This window comes from Podarcis tiliguerta, assembly GCF_965153285.1.
Source record: "Podarcis tiliguerta genome assembly, chromosome: 5".
Taxonomy (NCBI): domain Eukaryota; kingdom Metazoa; phylum Chordata; class Lepidosauria; order Squamata; family Lacertidae; genus Podarcis; species Podarcis tiliguerta.
The window spans coordinates 21758727-21775539 of record NC_139538.1 but is presented as its reverse complement, the minus strand read 5'-3'; the positions used below and the strand labels follow the sequence as shown (position 1 = coordinate 21775539).

Sequence of the window (16813 nt, the reverse complement as noted above, 5' to 3'; positions counted from 1 at the left end):
CCAATAAATGAGAGTTGGTGCACTTGTCTGAGAAAACTGCAGAATTTTCTACACTGATAGAAATCAATATTTATGTGCCAAATTAAATCAGCGGGAACCTCCCTCCTAGGAGCTCATAGCAGGCATGGTCATAGCTGTCAACGTTTTCCTTTTTTTAAAAGGGAAATTCCCTTATTCCGAATAGGATTCCTCACAAGAAAAGGGAAAAGTTGACAGCTATGGGCACGGGGCACTTTTTATCAGCATAACAGTGGGGGTGAAAGGGTAAAAAAAAACCTCACTGTTTGTTGCAGCCCCAGTGAAAATCACCACTGCACCTGCTATTAGTCCACCCCCACCCCACCCCAAAGTGACTAAAAAATGATGTGGCTATTAATGTAATAATGTGGTTACTTATATTTATTTAAGCGGTTGCTCCTGACATATTTAGCATCACCTCTGCCTGGGGAATTCTTTTTTTAAGTAATCTTGTTCAATTGCTAACGGAGATAGTAACCCAGTACCTTATCTAAACAGAATGCTCATATGACGTTATTATTGGATTTTGATTTAAAAGGGTTAGTATTATTACTTTAAACTTGCCAAAGGGCTAACGGAGTTTCTCATACGCATATGAATGAACACCAAACTCAGTTTTAGCAGTGATGTTTTCAAACCGTCTCTTACCTTTGCATATAAGTGAACCACTTACACTGTGCTTTGCAAATTCAATTTTCAGAAATCTAACTTTCTGAATGGCACCATGCTGCTTACAAACAACTGCAAAGAATCATTTCAGCAGATTCAATATAGATTTCATTTTTGGGGGGAAAAGAAAAAAGGAGAAGCCGGAGTGCTGGAACAAGTCTACTGCAGCATCACATTACATTCTAATGAAAGAAGCAGCGTTTCAGATTGTATGTGGCCAGGGGGCTTTTCATTCCTGTTGCTTTTCAACAGTAAATCACCTAGTTTTGCTACAAATATAGTGATATGCCAGATCGAATGTTGATCCGTGTGCAGCATAGTTTCTCTGTCAGTCTGTCTCTCCACACACACCTCGTCTGAGGAATTAACCTTTAGACTTAGAGCAAACCCTACAGAAATATTTATTGACTTCATTTAAAAAAAAATAATACATACCACTCAGATGTAAGCAAGCAGTTTACCAAAACCCAACATATTCTAACCTAATATAAAATAAAGAAAAAGAGGGCACCTTCAAGACATCGGCAGCCATCTTGAAGAACTCGGGCGTACATCTCAACTTTAGACTGAGACAGAAGCTGGTCACCAGTTAGGTATGTGTTGTGAGAAGAAGCAATGTAGTAATTGCAAAGGGGCTGATCCATATCCTGGTTCACTTCACTGTGAAGCGGGTTGAACACGTCACAGGCGGGACTGCGCATGAAGTTTGTGAAGCCTTCGAAGGAACAACAGACAGAGAGATAATAAACTTGCCCAAGTATCCGATGAACCATGCTTGGGCTTGGTGTTTGGAGGAAATAAATGAAGAGGCGGAGGGGATAGGGAATTAAAAAAAGAAAGGGTCAGGAAACAAAGGAGGGCGGGAACACAATTTCAAAATACAACAACACCAAACCCTCCCATGGGTTCCTCCACCAATTAAAGCCAAAGTCTAACCCAGGCATAGGCAAACTCCAGCCCTCCAGATGTTTGGGACTACAATTCCCATCATCCCTAGCTAACAGGACCGGTGGTCAGGGATGATGGGAATTGTAGTCCCAAACATCTAGAGGGCCAGAGTTTGCCTATGCCTGGTCCAACCTCTCTCATCAGTAATGTAATGAAAAATAGATACTTTCCCAGTTGAAACCAAGGAGTAGAAAGAAGTAACACCAAACAAATAGAGTCTTCAGACCTTTTTTTTTAAAAAAAAAAGTAACGATGAGAGAGAAAAAGAGATTCAAGAAGAGCTATATAAGAGAGCTTCAATAATAAATAAGCAGCAACAGAAGGCTATGAAGGTCCCCAAACACCCAACCCTGTTTATTAAGCTTGTTTTCATACTGTCTGATTTCTTCAGGCTTTCAGGGGAGGAAAAGGAGGAAAAATTCTCTCAGACCCTAGAGAGCTCCACTGTGCCAATTTCAATGTACAGATTCAGGCAAGATTGCTCACATTGACTACTGCTGTTCCGTCAACAAAATCATTCCGCTAGCAAGCAAGTCATTGTCCTTGCTATCGGAATTTACTCAACAACCATCCTGGGGGGGGGGGGGAGATCATCTTTAGTTTTTTGTGGGGTTGAGAATTATTTCTCTTCCACTATGGACAATTTGGAATTCTGCATACAAGCTAAAATGGCATGCATCTATATAGGCCTTTTAAGGTTGAGGGAGCCACGTTTATCAGCTGTTGAGGGAGAAGAAAAGGGAGAGCTGAAACCAAACAGCTCATGGGCAGAATTTCCACTTTCTAGCACAAGGTTTTGAAGAAGAGTTTGGATTTGGTATCCTGCTTTATCACTACCCGAAGGAGTCTCAAAGCGGCTAACAATCTCCTTTCCCTACCTCCCCCACAACAAACACTCTGTGAGGTGAGTGGGGCTGAGAGACTTCAAAGAAGTGTGACTGGCCCAGGTCACCCAGCAGCTGCATGTGGAGGAGCGGGGAAGCGAACCCGGTTCACCAGATTACGAGTCTACTGCTCTTAACCACTACACCACGCTGGGACTGGAAAGGCAAACTGCATGTGCGGCCGCTGTCTATGTGAGCAATTTCCCATCCAGATGAGTGGTGCACTCAACAAACCCTACCTCTGCCTAAGAGTGTAGACCTAACAGTATTTGGGATGGGTGGTGGGAATGGAAAATTAGAATAGCCATTGGAAGTATCACTGGGATTGAATTATAGAACAGTTTTGGGCTCAGCAACCTTTGGGGGCCAATGGGCACACTTTTATCTATTATTCTTCTTTTCCTACGTCAAGCTAGAGAAACGCTTGTGGGTGCAGAGCATACACCACAATCATTTTTACTGGCAAAAACCGAATGCTTCTCTCAAGTCTAATTTAAAAAGGGGGAGAAGATCCTGAGTGCCTGAGGGAAGGCCACCTTGGCAACCCTTATAATAGTTGCTTGCTCTCACACATAAATCTCATACCAAACCTTTGCCACAGAGAAAATACTGCTGCATGAAAGCAATATAAGATGCCATTTAAGTAAACAGGGAAAATCTGAAAGATATTACCTTCTATACCCAGAACATTTTTGGTCTTGTTTTCTTCCGAAACCTCAAATTTCCTTATGATGTCCAGACAATACTCGGTTGTCACATTGCTCATCTGCACCAAAGACAGCAATGATACATTTCTGATCCTGGGGAGTATGTGACCAACATGCCAAAACTGACTGCCAGACTCAGAATCTCGTTGGAAATCCCTTGGTCATACTCAGCACGCAGCCAACCATGAATGCAACTGTCAGTAAAAATATTCTTCAACGACCTTTTAGAGAGCTGGGGACTCTTGTGGGTACATTAGCCCTTTCCCCCTCCCCCATAAGCATCCTGGCTATCTTTCTAAAGATGAACACTGTGGAGAATTGGTGAACACAACTAGAGCTGTATCTGTCAGAGCAGAAGAGCTGTCTGGGCCAAGCTTTCAGTCCTGGTTCAATATTATATCTTAGGGGCCAAATCACTCTTCTTTCCACTGCTGAAGAAGTGGCTACATGTTGCTTTCTGGTGGTATATCAACAAAATTCACACTCGCAAAGTGGGGAGCTTCAAATCACTGCAGGGCAATAAAATGCATGCTTCCAGATGCATTTGTGGTGGTGGGGAAAGTCTGGGCTGCTGATTCACAAGGACAACCATTTTAACAGTTGTTTGAACAGTTATCCCTCCCCCTGCCCTGTTCTACCATAATGGGGGGGGGGGGGTTGGGGGGAGAAAGGGAGAGAGAGAGAGAGAGAGAGAGAGAGAGAGAGAGAGAGAGGGACTGTCTTGTGCCAATTTCTGGAAATCAAAGCATGTGAAATGTCCCTTACCCCCCACCCACCCACCCACCCACCAGTCCTTTTAGTTCTTTAGTTGATAAGTTTATTGTTCCAGCCAAAGGCCATGACAAACTTGTAGCAATAGTATTAATAAAATAACACGGAACATGCATCCATAATATAACCAAACATCCATGATGTAAGAGAGAAATTACCAGAGATGCCAACAAGCTTAAGTCTAGCTTGATTTCAGATTAAGCTTCCAAATCCTCAAAACAATTTGTAGAGATTTTATCTAACTTCCTGTCCCCCACCCCCCAGCCACTCTGTGTACTACGAAGCTATTGTTGTCACTCAAAAGAAACTGAGCCATTTCTGCTGGAGTGTACCTTCTTGCTTGTGTAAATGGGGGTTTCAAAAAGTGATCTCTTGGGTTTCTATATAAGGGGCATGCCAACAGATAATGAGTAATGTCTACCACCTGAGGCTGACAACAAATACAACGTCTGTCTGTGTATGGGGACTTGCTATACCAGCCGAGCGAGACTGTGGCAGGTAGTCCTTTTAAAGCAGCAGTTCTAAGAATTTCCAGCCAAAAAAACCCACAGGCAGATCTGAAATTACAGGGGGACTGTAGTCAGAGATGACTGGAAGGCTAGGACTACACAATGGCCATATGCGATGTGCATGTGAACACACAAACCACCATTGGCTGTTCTGTCTTTACTAGAAATATAGCAGGACAGCCAAGCACGTACCAAACATGACCACCGCAAAGTAGAGATTGCACACTCTCCTGCTCTGACAGAGCATTCTTCAGCAGCTAAACTCACATACCCTCACCTCCAGGCTCCACCATTTAATCCTCCCTCCTCAATTTCATCCTCAGCAATCTAAAAACATGGATTCTCTCTTGAGAAATAAGGCCTTCTGGCTACCACATATGATCAACTTAATTTCCCTATATTAGCATTATTTATTGCCCTGCCTCTATCCCATGGCCCCAGGGAGGGTTACAGCAATTTAAAATTCAGTATTAAAAGCAATTAGACCAAATTACAGTTGCAGGAATAAGCAAGCTCCATGAAAACACATATCTTGGGTGTCAAAGAGGTGCATCTTCTGTGTGCAGTGGGAACCCTATGAGGAAGGTGCAGAGGGTATTTTACAACATAGGCTCTGCCACAGAGAGTGCCTGATTCTGGGCCACCACCTTCAAACTTCTGAGGGCAGTGCAGCTACGAAGAGGCCCCCTCTGTTGATCTTAAACACCCAAGAGGGTCCGTGGAGAATAAGAATCATAATAATCATAATAAAATTGTATTATTTATACCCTGCCCATCTGGCTGGGTTTCCCAAGCCACTCTGGGCAGCTTCCAACAAAATATTAAAATACAATAGTCCGTCAAACATTAAAAGCTTCCCTAAACAGGGCTGCCTTCAGATGTCTTCTAAAAGTCTAGTAGTTGTTTTTCTCTTTGACATCTGGTGGGAGGGCATTCCACAGGGCGGGCGCCACTATAAAGAAGGCCTTCTGCCTGGTTCCCTGTAACTTGGCTTCTCGCACTGAGGGAACCGCCAGAAGGCTTCAGAGCTGGACCTCGGTGTCCGGGCAGAACGATGGGGGTGGAGATGCTCCTTCAGGTCTACTGGACCGAGGCCGTTTAGGGCTTTAAAGGTCAGCACCAACACTTTGAATTGTGCTCGGAAATGTAGGTCTTTCAAGACAGGTGTTATGTGGTCTCGGCGGCCGCTCCCAGTCACCAGTCTAGCTACCGCATTCTGGATTAGTTGTAGATTCCAGGTCACCTTCAAAGGTAGCCCCACATAGAACGCATTTCAGTAGTCCAAGCAAGAGATAACCAGAGCATGCACCACTCTGGCAAGACAGTCTGCGGGCAGGTAGGGTCTCAGCCTGCGTACCAGATGGAGCTGATAAACAGCTGCCCTGGACACAGAATTGACCTGCGCCTCCATGGACACTTGTGAGTCCAAAATGACTCCCAGGCTGCTCACTAGACTCCCAGAAGGAACTAGTCTTTCAGCTAGTTAGGGCCTAAGTCATTTAAGGCTTTGCAACACTAGCACCTTGAACCAAGCCTGGAAACAAACTAGCAGTCAATGCAATGGCTTTAAAACAGGGGCTATTTGGAACCCAGCGAGTCTATAGAGTTGGTTGACTTGGCCAAACTTTTCCTGAAGGCCATGAAAGCTCCAGTGCGTTGGAGCACCTCCACAGAGGACCCCCTCATTCCGTTCAACAGTGAAGGAAACTCCAAAGAACTCAAGTGAATGGGGAAATCTCATTGTAAAGGAGATCTGTGTTTGCAGTGGAGGACACACGAAACATTGAACCAGGGGAAGATTTCAGGACATTCGCTGAAGCCTTGATTCTTCCAAGCACTACACAGTTAAGGTGTCATAGACAAGACAGGAGCAACAGGGAGAACCATTAAGAACATGTGTGATTTTACAGCAGAATACACACTCTAGAGGGACCTATTATCCCAGCTGGATTTCAATGGCATTTTAATGCAGTGTATAATATTCGTCACATAACCATGACAAGGGGGAGGGGGAGTTGTCAATGCTTCTCCAGATTCCTTTCATTCAAATTTTGTCTCACTAAAACCTTGGCAATCCAAAATTGACCTCATTTATAATATTCATTATCTTTTTCTTTGTGCTTTGATTTCATTTGTTTCCTGCTGGAAAAGAAATTTCATGTTCTCATCTACATTTGAATTACTTAAAACAGATTCCCTAGAAATACCCTCTAGAATGGTTACTATTCATACTTGTATTAGCATATTTGTACACATAGCATATCAATGAAAAAGATAATTAACATTTCAAAATCAGATTGCCTGGGAGATATGTAGTAAAAATATCCACCGTTAAAGGATAGAGTGGAGTTTCTTCTTTTTTAAGACTCTAAGATTAGTGGGGTTTTTAGCAATAGTTTCTCAAAGACACCATCTTCTCCAATTCTGTGCCCAAACTTTGATGAACTGTTTTATCTTTGTGGTTTAGGTATTTGTGTGTCAAATTTGCATCCTGTTTCTCAGTAAAAACAATAAAGGGGGGTACAAATGACTCTATAACATGTGTGTTTATGGAACAACTTGGACGGTAATATTCTGGCTTAATCAACTGAGATATGAACAAGCCTTTTCACTCCTGTCAATAAATGTGCTTCAGCATTCTGCAGTAAGTACAAGGGAAGAAATCTAATCTTCAAGTCAACAGTGTCTAAACCAGGGGTAGGCAACCCAAGGCCCGGGGGCCTGATCCAGCCCAATCGCCTTCTAAATCCGGCCCACGGATGGTCCGGGAATCAGTGTGTTTTTACATGAGTAGAATGTGTCTTTTTATTTAAAATGCATCTCTGGGTTATTTGTGGGGCCTGCCTGGTTTTTTTTTTACATGAGTAGAAAGTGTACCTTTATGTAAAATGCATCTCTGGGTTATTTGTGGGGCATAGGAATTCGTTCATTCCCCCCCCCCCTCCAAAATATAGTCTGGCCCCCCCACATGGTCTGAGGAACAGTGGACCGGCCCCCTGCTGAAAAAGGTTGCTGACCCCTGGTCTAAACTACTGTGGTCAAGCAGTATGTGATCAACTCGGGAGAGTGCAATCCCTATCCAGGGCAGGCAATTGGCCAACTTATCAGACACAGGAACCACACAACACACAGTGCCTGTCTTGTCAGAATTCAAGATCAGCTTGATCTATGATAAGAGCTGCTAATCTTCAGATCTGCACCCTTAATGTCCTGCCTTGTAATCCTTGATGAGTGGGGAACAGCTACAGTTTTTCAGTAGTGGGGAATATGCTTTCTGCCATTTGGTATGCAACAGCAGTGTACTGAGGTCAACCGTGAAGTAATGGATCAGGACTGCATAATTTACTTTAATTGGGCACAGTGGTTCTAAATTCAAGTACCTAGCAACACTGAAACATGGTTCAAGTTCATAATATAAAATAATAAAATGGTTCATCACATCATTTAATACAGGGGTCAGCAAACTTTTTCAGGTCTGTCCCTCAGACCTTGGGGGGGCTATATTTTTAATATATATGCATACTGCAATTAAAGGTAAAGGTAAAGGTAAAGGGACCCCTGACCATTAGGTCCAGTTGTGACCAACTCTGGGGTTTCGGCGCTCATCTCACTTTATTGGCCGAGGGAGCCGGCGTACAGCTTCCGGGTCATGTGGCCAGCATGACAAAGCCGCTTCTGACGAACCAGAGCAGCGCACAGAAACACCATTTACCTTCCCGCCAGAGCGGTTCCTATTTGTCTACTTGCACTTTGACGTGCTTTCGAACTGCTAGGTGGGCAGGAGCAGGGACCGAGCAACGGAAGCTCACCCCGTCGCAGGGATTCGAACCGCCGACCTTCTGATCGGCAAGTCCAAGGCTCTGTGGTTTAACCCACAGCGCCACCCACGTCCCAATTACTGCAATTAAGAGGGTGCTAATTTAATAAATAAAAAATCTTACAAGGACTCAGCAAAATTTAGTCAAAATGAAGCATATTTAATTTTCTACTGATTTCTGTGGAAAGAGGAGTATAACACTTCCCATGGAAATCAATGGGGCTCAACAGCACTGCAGTGTAGCTGGATCAGAACCCAACGTTTTCGATATCTAGTCATTTCTACAGATTCAATTGTCCCAGCGAAGTCAAGCTGTACTTATCACTTCCAGTTCAGCTCATGAGATTAGTCAAAGCCTATTGGTTTCCAGAGCCTTACATATATATACTACAGACATAGTTAAATACTAAACTCAGCATTTCACAGGTGCTGAAGCTAATCTGAATTATCTTGGTTTAATCCACATGGTGATCAGAATGTGAGATCTGTAGGAGTAAAATTATCTCCCAGAAAAAGCAGTATTTGGTCCAAGATGTCAGGAACTAGGGACTTCTAAGAGTTTCTTAGTCTGTGCAGAGGGAATAGGTATGAACTGCAGCAAGGTTAAGCAGGGAAAACTAGAAGGAATATAATCTAAATCTGGGAATCCAACCAGCCGCCACATTCATTCATTCATTCATTCAGTGCATAAACTGCCTTTTAACAGTAGCTAGGCAGCATACAAGACAGAACAAATCAGAACAGCATACAAGACAGAGTTATAATAAAATGCAATTAGAATGCAGCCAAAACACAACTATAAAACCAAAGCAAATCACTTTACAGCAAAGAGTGGAAAAACAAAACACTGCACAGACACAAAAAGTAAGGCAGAAGACAAAGTAGCAAAAAGAAATTCTCAGTTAAAGCAAAGCAAAGTATAATGAAAAGGGATGGGGAGTTTTGTAGCAATGAGTGGTTTTTGTCTAGTGCTGAAGAGACATCAAATTTGGTGCTGGGAGGGCAATCCACAACCATGGAGACACACTGCCGGGTTGGAAAAAGAATTTCTCTCTTGTAGTTACCCAGCTAGTTAGTTATAATAATAACAGTAATAATTTATTATTTATACCTCGCCAATCTGGCTGGGCTTCCCCAGCCACTCTGGGCGGCATCCAACAAAATATTAAAATACAGTAATGCATCAAACATTAAAAGCTTCCCTAAACGGGGCTGCCTTCAGATGCCTTCTAAAGATTTGGTAGTTATTTTTCTCTTTGACATCTGGTAGGAGGGTTTCCACAGGGCAGGTGCCACTACCGAGAAGGCCCTCTGCCCGGTTCCCTGTAACTTGGCTTCTCACAGTGAGGGAACTGCTAGAAGGTCCTTGGCACTGGACCTCAGTGTCCAGGCAAAACAATGGGGGTGCAGATGCTCCTTCAGGTATACTGGACCGAGGCCTAGCTAGATTTGACAAAGTAGCATGTAAATATCCTTGGGTCCTAAAAACCGATGGTCATCCAACAAAAATAGGACCAGACAGTGCCCTGGGCATTTCTGCATTCATCACAGGATTCAAAATGCGGCAAATTAAAGTTAGCTTGTTTCAAACAAACCAGAGTTAACTTTAACCACAGTTTGTTTGTTTGTTTGTTTAGACAAAAGAACAAACTGTGATTAAACAAAAAATAAACAAAAATGAAAGGGAAAGCTTTCCATTATATAACATTTAGGAAGGCAGCCCTGCAAAGGGAAGCTTTTTAAGCTTTAATGTTTTATTATGCTTTTATATATGCCCAAAGTGGCTGGGGCAACCCAGTCAGATGGGTGGAGTACATTATTGTTGTTGTTGTTGTTGTTGTTGTTGTTTATTATTATTATTATTATTATTATTATTATTATTATTATTATTATTATTCCAGCTTTTCCTGCCATTATCACAGTCCTTGGCTTTGCTGGTTGAAGCTGATGAGTTTTCTAGGCCAAAACATCAAGAAGGCACCAGGTTGGGGGAGGCTGGCTTAAGATTTTTTCTTCTTTAGGAAGTATTTTATGTATTCTTTCATACAGTGCTGCGATCATCAAATAAAGTGTTCTAGAAATATTATACTGTGATAAGTATGGGTGATAAGAGAGTCCGTCCGTATTCTGTAGTAATGGTTAGTGTTGGGCAGAGACCTCAGAGACCAGGGGTTCAAATCCCCACTCAGCCATTAAACTCACTGGGTGACCTTGGGGCAGTCACTAACTCAGTTAACCTACCTCACAGGGTTTTTATGAGGAGAAAAGGGCGAAAAAGAGGAGTCATCTACACCACCTTGAACTCCTTGAAGGAAAAGTGCGATAATGATTTTATCATGAACCAACCCAACTCCTAGGGTGGTGAAAGTTCCACAGGATACTTGCCAACAAAATAAATATACATATTACTTGTTTTTAATCAGAGAGGGAATCAGGGAAGGATGTTGGACTAGATGGGCCTTGGACCTGATCCAGCAGGGTTCTTCCTTACTTATTAATGCTGCTTCATGGCAGCAAACCTGGATAACTCAGCTAGTTAGACCACGATGCTGATAATGCGAAGGTTGCTGGTTCAATCCCCATATGGGACAGCTACATATTCCTGCATTGCAGGGGGTTGGACTAGATGATCCTCAAGGTCCCTTCCAACTATGAAGCTATGAAATATGCAACAACTGTATACTGCAAAATAGACTGTTTTGTCAGTTTGCATTTCTTAGTATAGAAAGTATTGATCTGATGTGCAGAGCTTGTTCCCATTCTGATTAATTCAAGAAAGTTTTCTTTCTACGTGAAGGAAACAGGCAGAGAGTTCTTGTTTGGATTATTCTTTCTGGGAAGCTGAGTACTGCTGGTTTAAACTGGTTATGTTACCTTCTTGTCAAGGTCGTGCTGAGTATAATAGTAGGGCCAGAAGGAGCCTAGGTTTCACTCACTTTCTCCTTCTGTCTCTTTGTTCGGGATTCTGTTCTGTATGCTATAGTCTTAAGGTTTAGACTTATTATAAGCATTGTAAGTTCTACTGTAAGTGCTGCAACTGGATTTTTATGGACTGTGCCAATCCTGAACGTATTGGATTTGTGACCATTATGCTCATTTGCCTTCAGTAGCAGTAAAGCTCTGCTAGATGAAATACAGAGGAACCTCAGGCTGCGAACGTGATCCGTGCAGGAGGCACGTTTGCAACACACAATGTCGCAACCTGCAGCGGCACGTCTGCACATGCGCAAAGCATGATTTCGCACTTCTGCGCATGCGCTGAAACCCGGAAGTAACCCTTCTGGTACTTCTGGGTTCGGCGCAGTGCGCAACCCAAAAACGCATAACCTAAAGCATCTGTAACCCTAGGTAAAGGACACCTGACCATTAGGTCCAGTCGTGGCCGACTCTGGGGTTGCGGCGCTCATCTCGCTTTATTGGCCGAGGGAGCCGGCGTTTGTCAACAGATAGCTTCCGAGTCATGTGGCCAGCATGACTAAGCCACTTCTGAAGAACCACAGCAGCGCACAGAAACGCCGTTTACCTTCCCGCTTGAGCGATACCTATTTATCTACTTGCACTTTGATGTGCTTTCAAACTGCTAGATTGGCAGGAGCAGAGACCGAGCAATGGGAGCTCACCCCGTCGTGGGGATTTGAACCGCCAACCTTCTGATCGGCAAGTCCTAGACTCTGTGGTTTAGACCACAGCGCCACCCATGTCCCAAGGTACCACTGTATTAATTTCCTTGGTCTATTTTTTGGAAACTCTGCAACGTGTTTTAAGTTCTTTCCTCCTCCGGAGATGGCGCAACATGTTTTCCCTGCCCTCAAGCCAAAAGGCTGTCATGGCTCTGCATGGTTGGCCCCAGGGCTTGGGCAAACAAAATAATGCCTAAAATGGAGTCTGTGCACCCTGGCTGCATACCCCTGTACTGGACTAACTTCAACTGGTCAGTGAGCAGCAGCCTTCAGGCTCCAGCAACATCTCATTACCCTCGCCTCTGTGTTTCTCACACATCTTCTGTTACTCATTGGCAGCAGGTCAAGGCTCAATGAGCTGCCCATCCCACTGGAACCCCTCCTTGTCTCCAGAAGGGAGGTCATAATGCTGACAATGCACACAGTCCTTTGAATGGATGGCAGGTGTTTCTCAAAGCCACTGATCCAAGGTGAAGTAATGGAAACAATACGACTGCCTTGCATGAGTTCACTCCAAAAGCACCTACGGAATTGCGATGGGGAGAGGGCAGAGAGGCTGGGCGCCTGACAGCTGACAAATGTATTGGTAATGAACAACAGATGACAAGCAGAAGCCAGGAGCAGCAGTGAAACAAAAAACCAATTATTTACAACAGGTGTGGGCAGAGTCTACTGCCCGTGGCCCACACACATATTGATGAAGTCCACAGTCTGCCTTACTGGATCCCTCAAAAGTCCCAGCCTTTTAAAAGTACCATATTTTTCCATGTATAAGACAACCTCTTTTTTCTGAATATTTATTTGTGTGTGTGATAAATTGAGGGTCGTCTTATACACGGGTTAATATGCTAAGTAGGCGAGGGCTGGTGCCATGGAGGCAGGTTAATGTTGGGGAGGGGGCTGCTTACCCGCTCACCCATATTTGGTGAGTGCCAGTATGTGGTGTATTACGGCACCAGTTCCGTCGGCCAGAGCAGGGGATTGTCGAAAAGCTGCTCAACAGCTCAGAGAATTTACAAAAGAAGCTCAACAATTGTTGAGGGCTCCCAAAAATAGGAGTTGTCTTATACACCGCGTCGTGTTATACACGGAAAAATACGGTATACCTTCCTCTGTGCTATAGAAATATGTTTGGTGCAAAAGTTATTTTTCCAGCACAGGGGACTTTATCACTCTGCTAAACTAAATTTGCTGACAGGTAGGAATTGCAAATCCTTACCTGGCAGCTCATGTTTTTGCCTGCTAGAGGACATTTAATTGCTCAAGATTCAGAAAAGGGCACTTACGCCCATTTATTTAACAAATGTATAGGGCCCAAGATTCCCAAGGCATCATATAACAAAAGCAGGACAATAAAGACCATATAGAACCAATAAACAATTTATAGACTGTCAATATCAATATTTGTCAAGGGGTCCAAATACAAGGGAAAATAATTGGTAAATATTTTCAAGACAAATGAATGAAACTTATTTCTTCCTTATACGGCTGACTCCACTTTCTCCATCTCAAAAGCCTTTGAGGCTAGACATTGACACAGAAGCAGAAGACATTTTGATATGCGTGAATGGAAAGACGGAATCTACATTTATTTCTTGGTTTTCCTACCTTTTGTTCCACTTTCAGAAACTGAGCAAATTCCTCGACAGTGAGGTGGTCTTTCTTGTCGCTGTAGCTCAAAAGCAGTAAGTAGAGGTCGCGCCTTAATGACATCATCTTGTAAAACACTGAAAACTCTTCAAAGGTCAAGGTTCCCTGGTTCTCATCGGTGTCGGCCTCCTGAGGAACAAGCATAACCAATTATGTATACTGGGTAGCATGGCAGGCTGTTCATTGTGAATACCCATGTGACTCAATTCAGACTTAATTTAGACCTGGGGCCTTCCAGATGTTGCTATACATCTGACCATTGGCCACACTGGTTGGAGATGCAACCTGGAGTCTGACAAAATTTGGAGGGGAAAGGGTTCTCCATCCATCGTATAACCATCATTTAGAATTCCAAACCACAGTTTGAGCTTCCAAACACACCACAGGCAAGCCATACTTAGAGCTGCTTATTTGCTTTTGTTTTCCACCCTCTTGGCGCTCCATTTCATACCTTTCTTTGTGCTACAGCAGCCTCTGAATGCAGAACGATGACCATAAGCGTGGCTTGAAATTCACACGTCAAACAAAACTATAACAAACCTAGGGATCTTATCTGAGGACTCAGCTACATTAGTCAAGAAACAGCATTTTGAATGTGTTATAAACATGCAACACCAGATGGTGCCGGAGAGCAAAAGAAATTTCTAAGCGTTTTCCCATAGCGTTTTTTTCTTTTGCAATAACAATTTAAATTCTGACTTATTGATATCTTTTTTTCCCTGTGTGTAGATCCACCTTGAGCCAGTGAATCACTTCACATGCCATGCCAAACCATAGTTTCTTTTTAAACAATGGTTTAATCATGAACACACCTTCCCACACTGTGGCACAAACAAGCCATGGCATGTTTGTTATGTTGCAAAACCTCAATCCTGGTTTGCGTCTTCTTCTTTTCCAAATAAACTATGAGCAGTAATCCAGAAATAACCTCCTGACTTACAGTTTGTGACTTGTTTCAAGCGAAACACTGTACTAAGGCTTGGTTGTGTCATGCACAGAAGAGGAGAAGGAAGCCATTCATGGCTAAACCATGGTTTGGAACCAGCTATGGTTTGGTGTGATGGGCAAACCAGCCCAAGGCATCAACCAATCCCAAATCCCAGCCATTCCTGTGATTGTCATTCAGCAGCTGTTCCATATGCCAACAGCACACCAAGCCAGGAGGGACATTCAAATGCCTCTGCTGCATGTGTCAACCTAAATGCATGCAGTGTTTACATAGCAGCAGCCTGAGTCACCAGAGCTAGGCAGAAGTGGAGGACAAATACGTGAGTCACAAGCTGGGAGAGATGCCAGAAATGGGGTCCAGAGCCAGAGCCAGAAGGAAGGCCAAAGTAGCAGAAAATGGGCTGTGACAGACACAGTGACAGACAAGTGAAGGATATAAAAAGGATTAAAAGCTGAACTGGAAGGAATCCCGATCTCCCAGAAAACGGGATAGAGTTGACTGCATTCGAATATAATAGTACAGTGGTACCTCAGGTTAAGTACTTAATTCGTTCCGGAGGTCCGTTCTTAACCTGAAACTGTTCTTAACTTGAAGCACCTCTTTAGCTAATGGGGCCTTCTGCTGCTGACGTGTCGCCAGAGCACGATTTCTGTTCTCATCCTGAAGCAAAGTTCTTAACCCAAGGTACTATTTCTGGGTTAGCAGAGTCTGTAACCTGAAGTGTTTGTAACCCGAGGTACCACTGTAGTAGTAGTAGTAGTAGTAGTAGTAGTAGTAATTTATTATTTATACCCCATCCGCCTGATAATGTTAGCAATTTCACTCCTCCGATGCTGCATTTGTGATTGGTGTAAATCACACGCCTGTCTGAGAAGAGTGTGGGAAACGGAAGACAGTCTTATCTCTTCCGCTGTATGTACTTTGTAATGTACTTTCACTTTTACTTGTGCCTGTTCTCTCAGAGCTGGAGAGAACGCACACCATTATGCTTTTGTCTGTACATAGTGTGTAAATAAATAGTAGATTAAACATTAAAAACTTCCCTAAACAAAGCTGCCTTCAGATGTCTTCTAAAAGTCAGATAGTTGTTTATTGCCTTGACATTTGCTGCGAGGGCGTTCCACAGGACAGGCGCCACTACCAAGAAGGCCCTCTGCCTGGTTCCCTGTAACCTCACTTCTTGCAGTGAGGGAACCACCAGAATGCCTTCGGAGCTGGACCTCAGTGTCCGGGCTGAACGATGGAGGTGGAGACACTCCTTCAGGTATACAGGATTGAGGCCGTTTAGGGCTTTGAAGGTCAGCACCAACACTTTGAATTGTGCTCGGAAACATACTTGGGAGCCAAGTAGGTCTTTTAGGACTGGTGTTATATGGTCTCAGCGGCCACTCCCAGTCACCAGTCTAGCTGCTGCATTCTGGGTTAGTTGTAGTTTCCGTGTCACCTTCAAAGATAGCACCATGTAGACCACATTGCAGTAGTCCAAGCGGGAGATAACTATGAAAGTGACACTGATCAGCATTCAAAATGTCCACTGCTAAATCCCACACAAAAGATTCAGCATGGTTAGAGCATTGGACTATTTGGAGGGAGACCCGGTTTCAAACTCCAAATTTGCCACCGGGTGATCTTGGGCCAGTCACTATCTCTCAAGCCTAGCCGCCCTCACAGAGCTGCTGTGCAGAGAAAAGGGGGAAATTGCTGACACGACCTTGAGCTTCTTGAAAGGAAATGTAGGACAGAAACGTAACAAAATAAAATAATTTAACAAAGGTAATGTCTTCAAATACATTGATCTCCAGCTCCACTGAGTTGAATGGGACTCATACCCAAGAAAATGTATAGCAGCCTTAAATATGACGCTTAAATGTGAGGTTTTGAATGAAAATCAGCACAGTGCTGCCTCTGAATTTTAAACCTAGTTGCGGGAGGCTGGGGGGGGGGGTGAGCGGAATTCCACGGCCTCAAATTGTTTCATTTCTGCTGCCAAAATACTATTCAAGAACATTAAAAGCCTACAACGAAAGAGGACTCAGGGGGAGAAATATCAAAACACTAACTCTACTTTTGATTGCTGTTTTTGAGTCTGTCCTGAGGGAAGAAAGGTGCATAACCTACTACATGCTATTATGGATTTTTTATTTTTCAAAAAAACCAACAACTTTCAGCATCTGCTTAAGAGGATTTGCTTGGGATTTACAAAACATTTCA

At 43.5% G+C, this 16813-nt stretch overlaps 1 protein-coding gene across 16 annotated transcripts in view; it reads right to left on the bottom strand.

Annotated features, from left to right (window-relative positions):
* PLCH1 (phospholipase C eta 1) overlaps nucleotides 1–16813 on the bottom strand; it is a 140160-nt gene that overhangs the window by 49156 nt on the left and 74191 nt on the right. For all 16 annotated transcript variants that reach the window (XM_083442542.1, XM_083442545.1, XM_083442550.1 and 13 more), the window contains 3 exons: nucleotides 13612–13782; nucleotides 3192–3285; nucleotides 1199–1402 (listed from right to left, as the gene is read on the bottom strand). In XM_083442542.1, the coding sequence (XP_083298668.1) occupies nucleotides 1199–1402; nucleotides 3192–3285; nucleotides 13612–13782 (469 nt within the window). The remainder of the gene's footprint in view (nucleotides 1–1198; nucleotides 1403–3191; nucleotides 3286–13611; nucleotides 13783–16813) is intronic.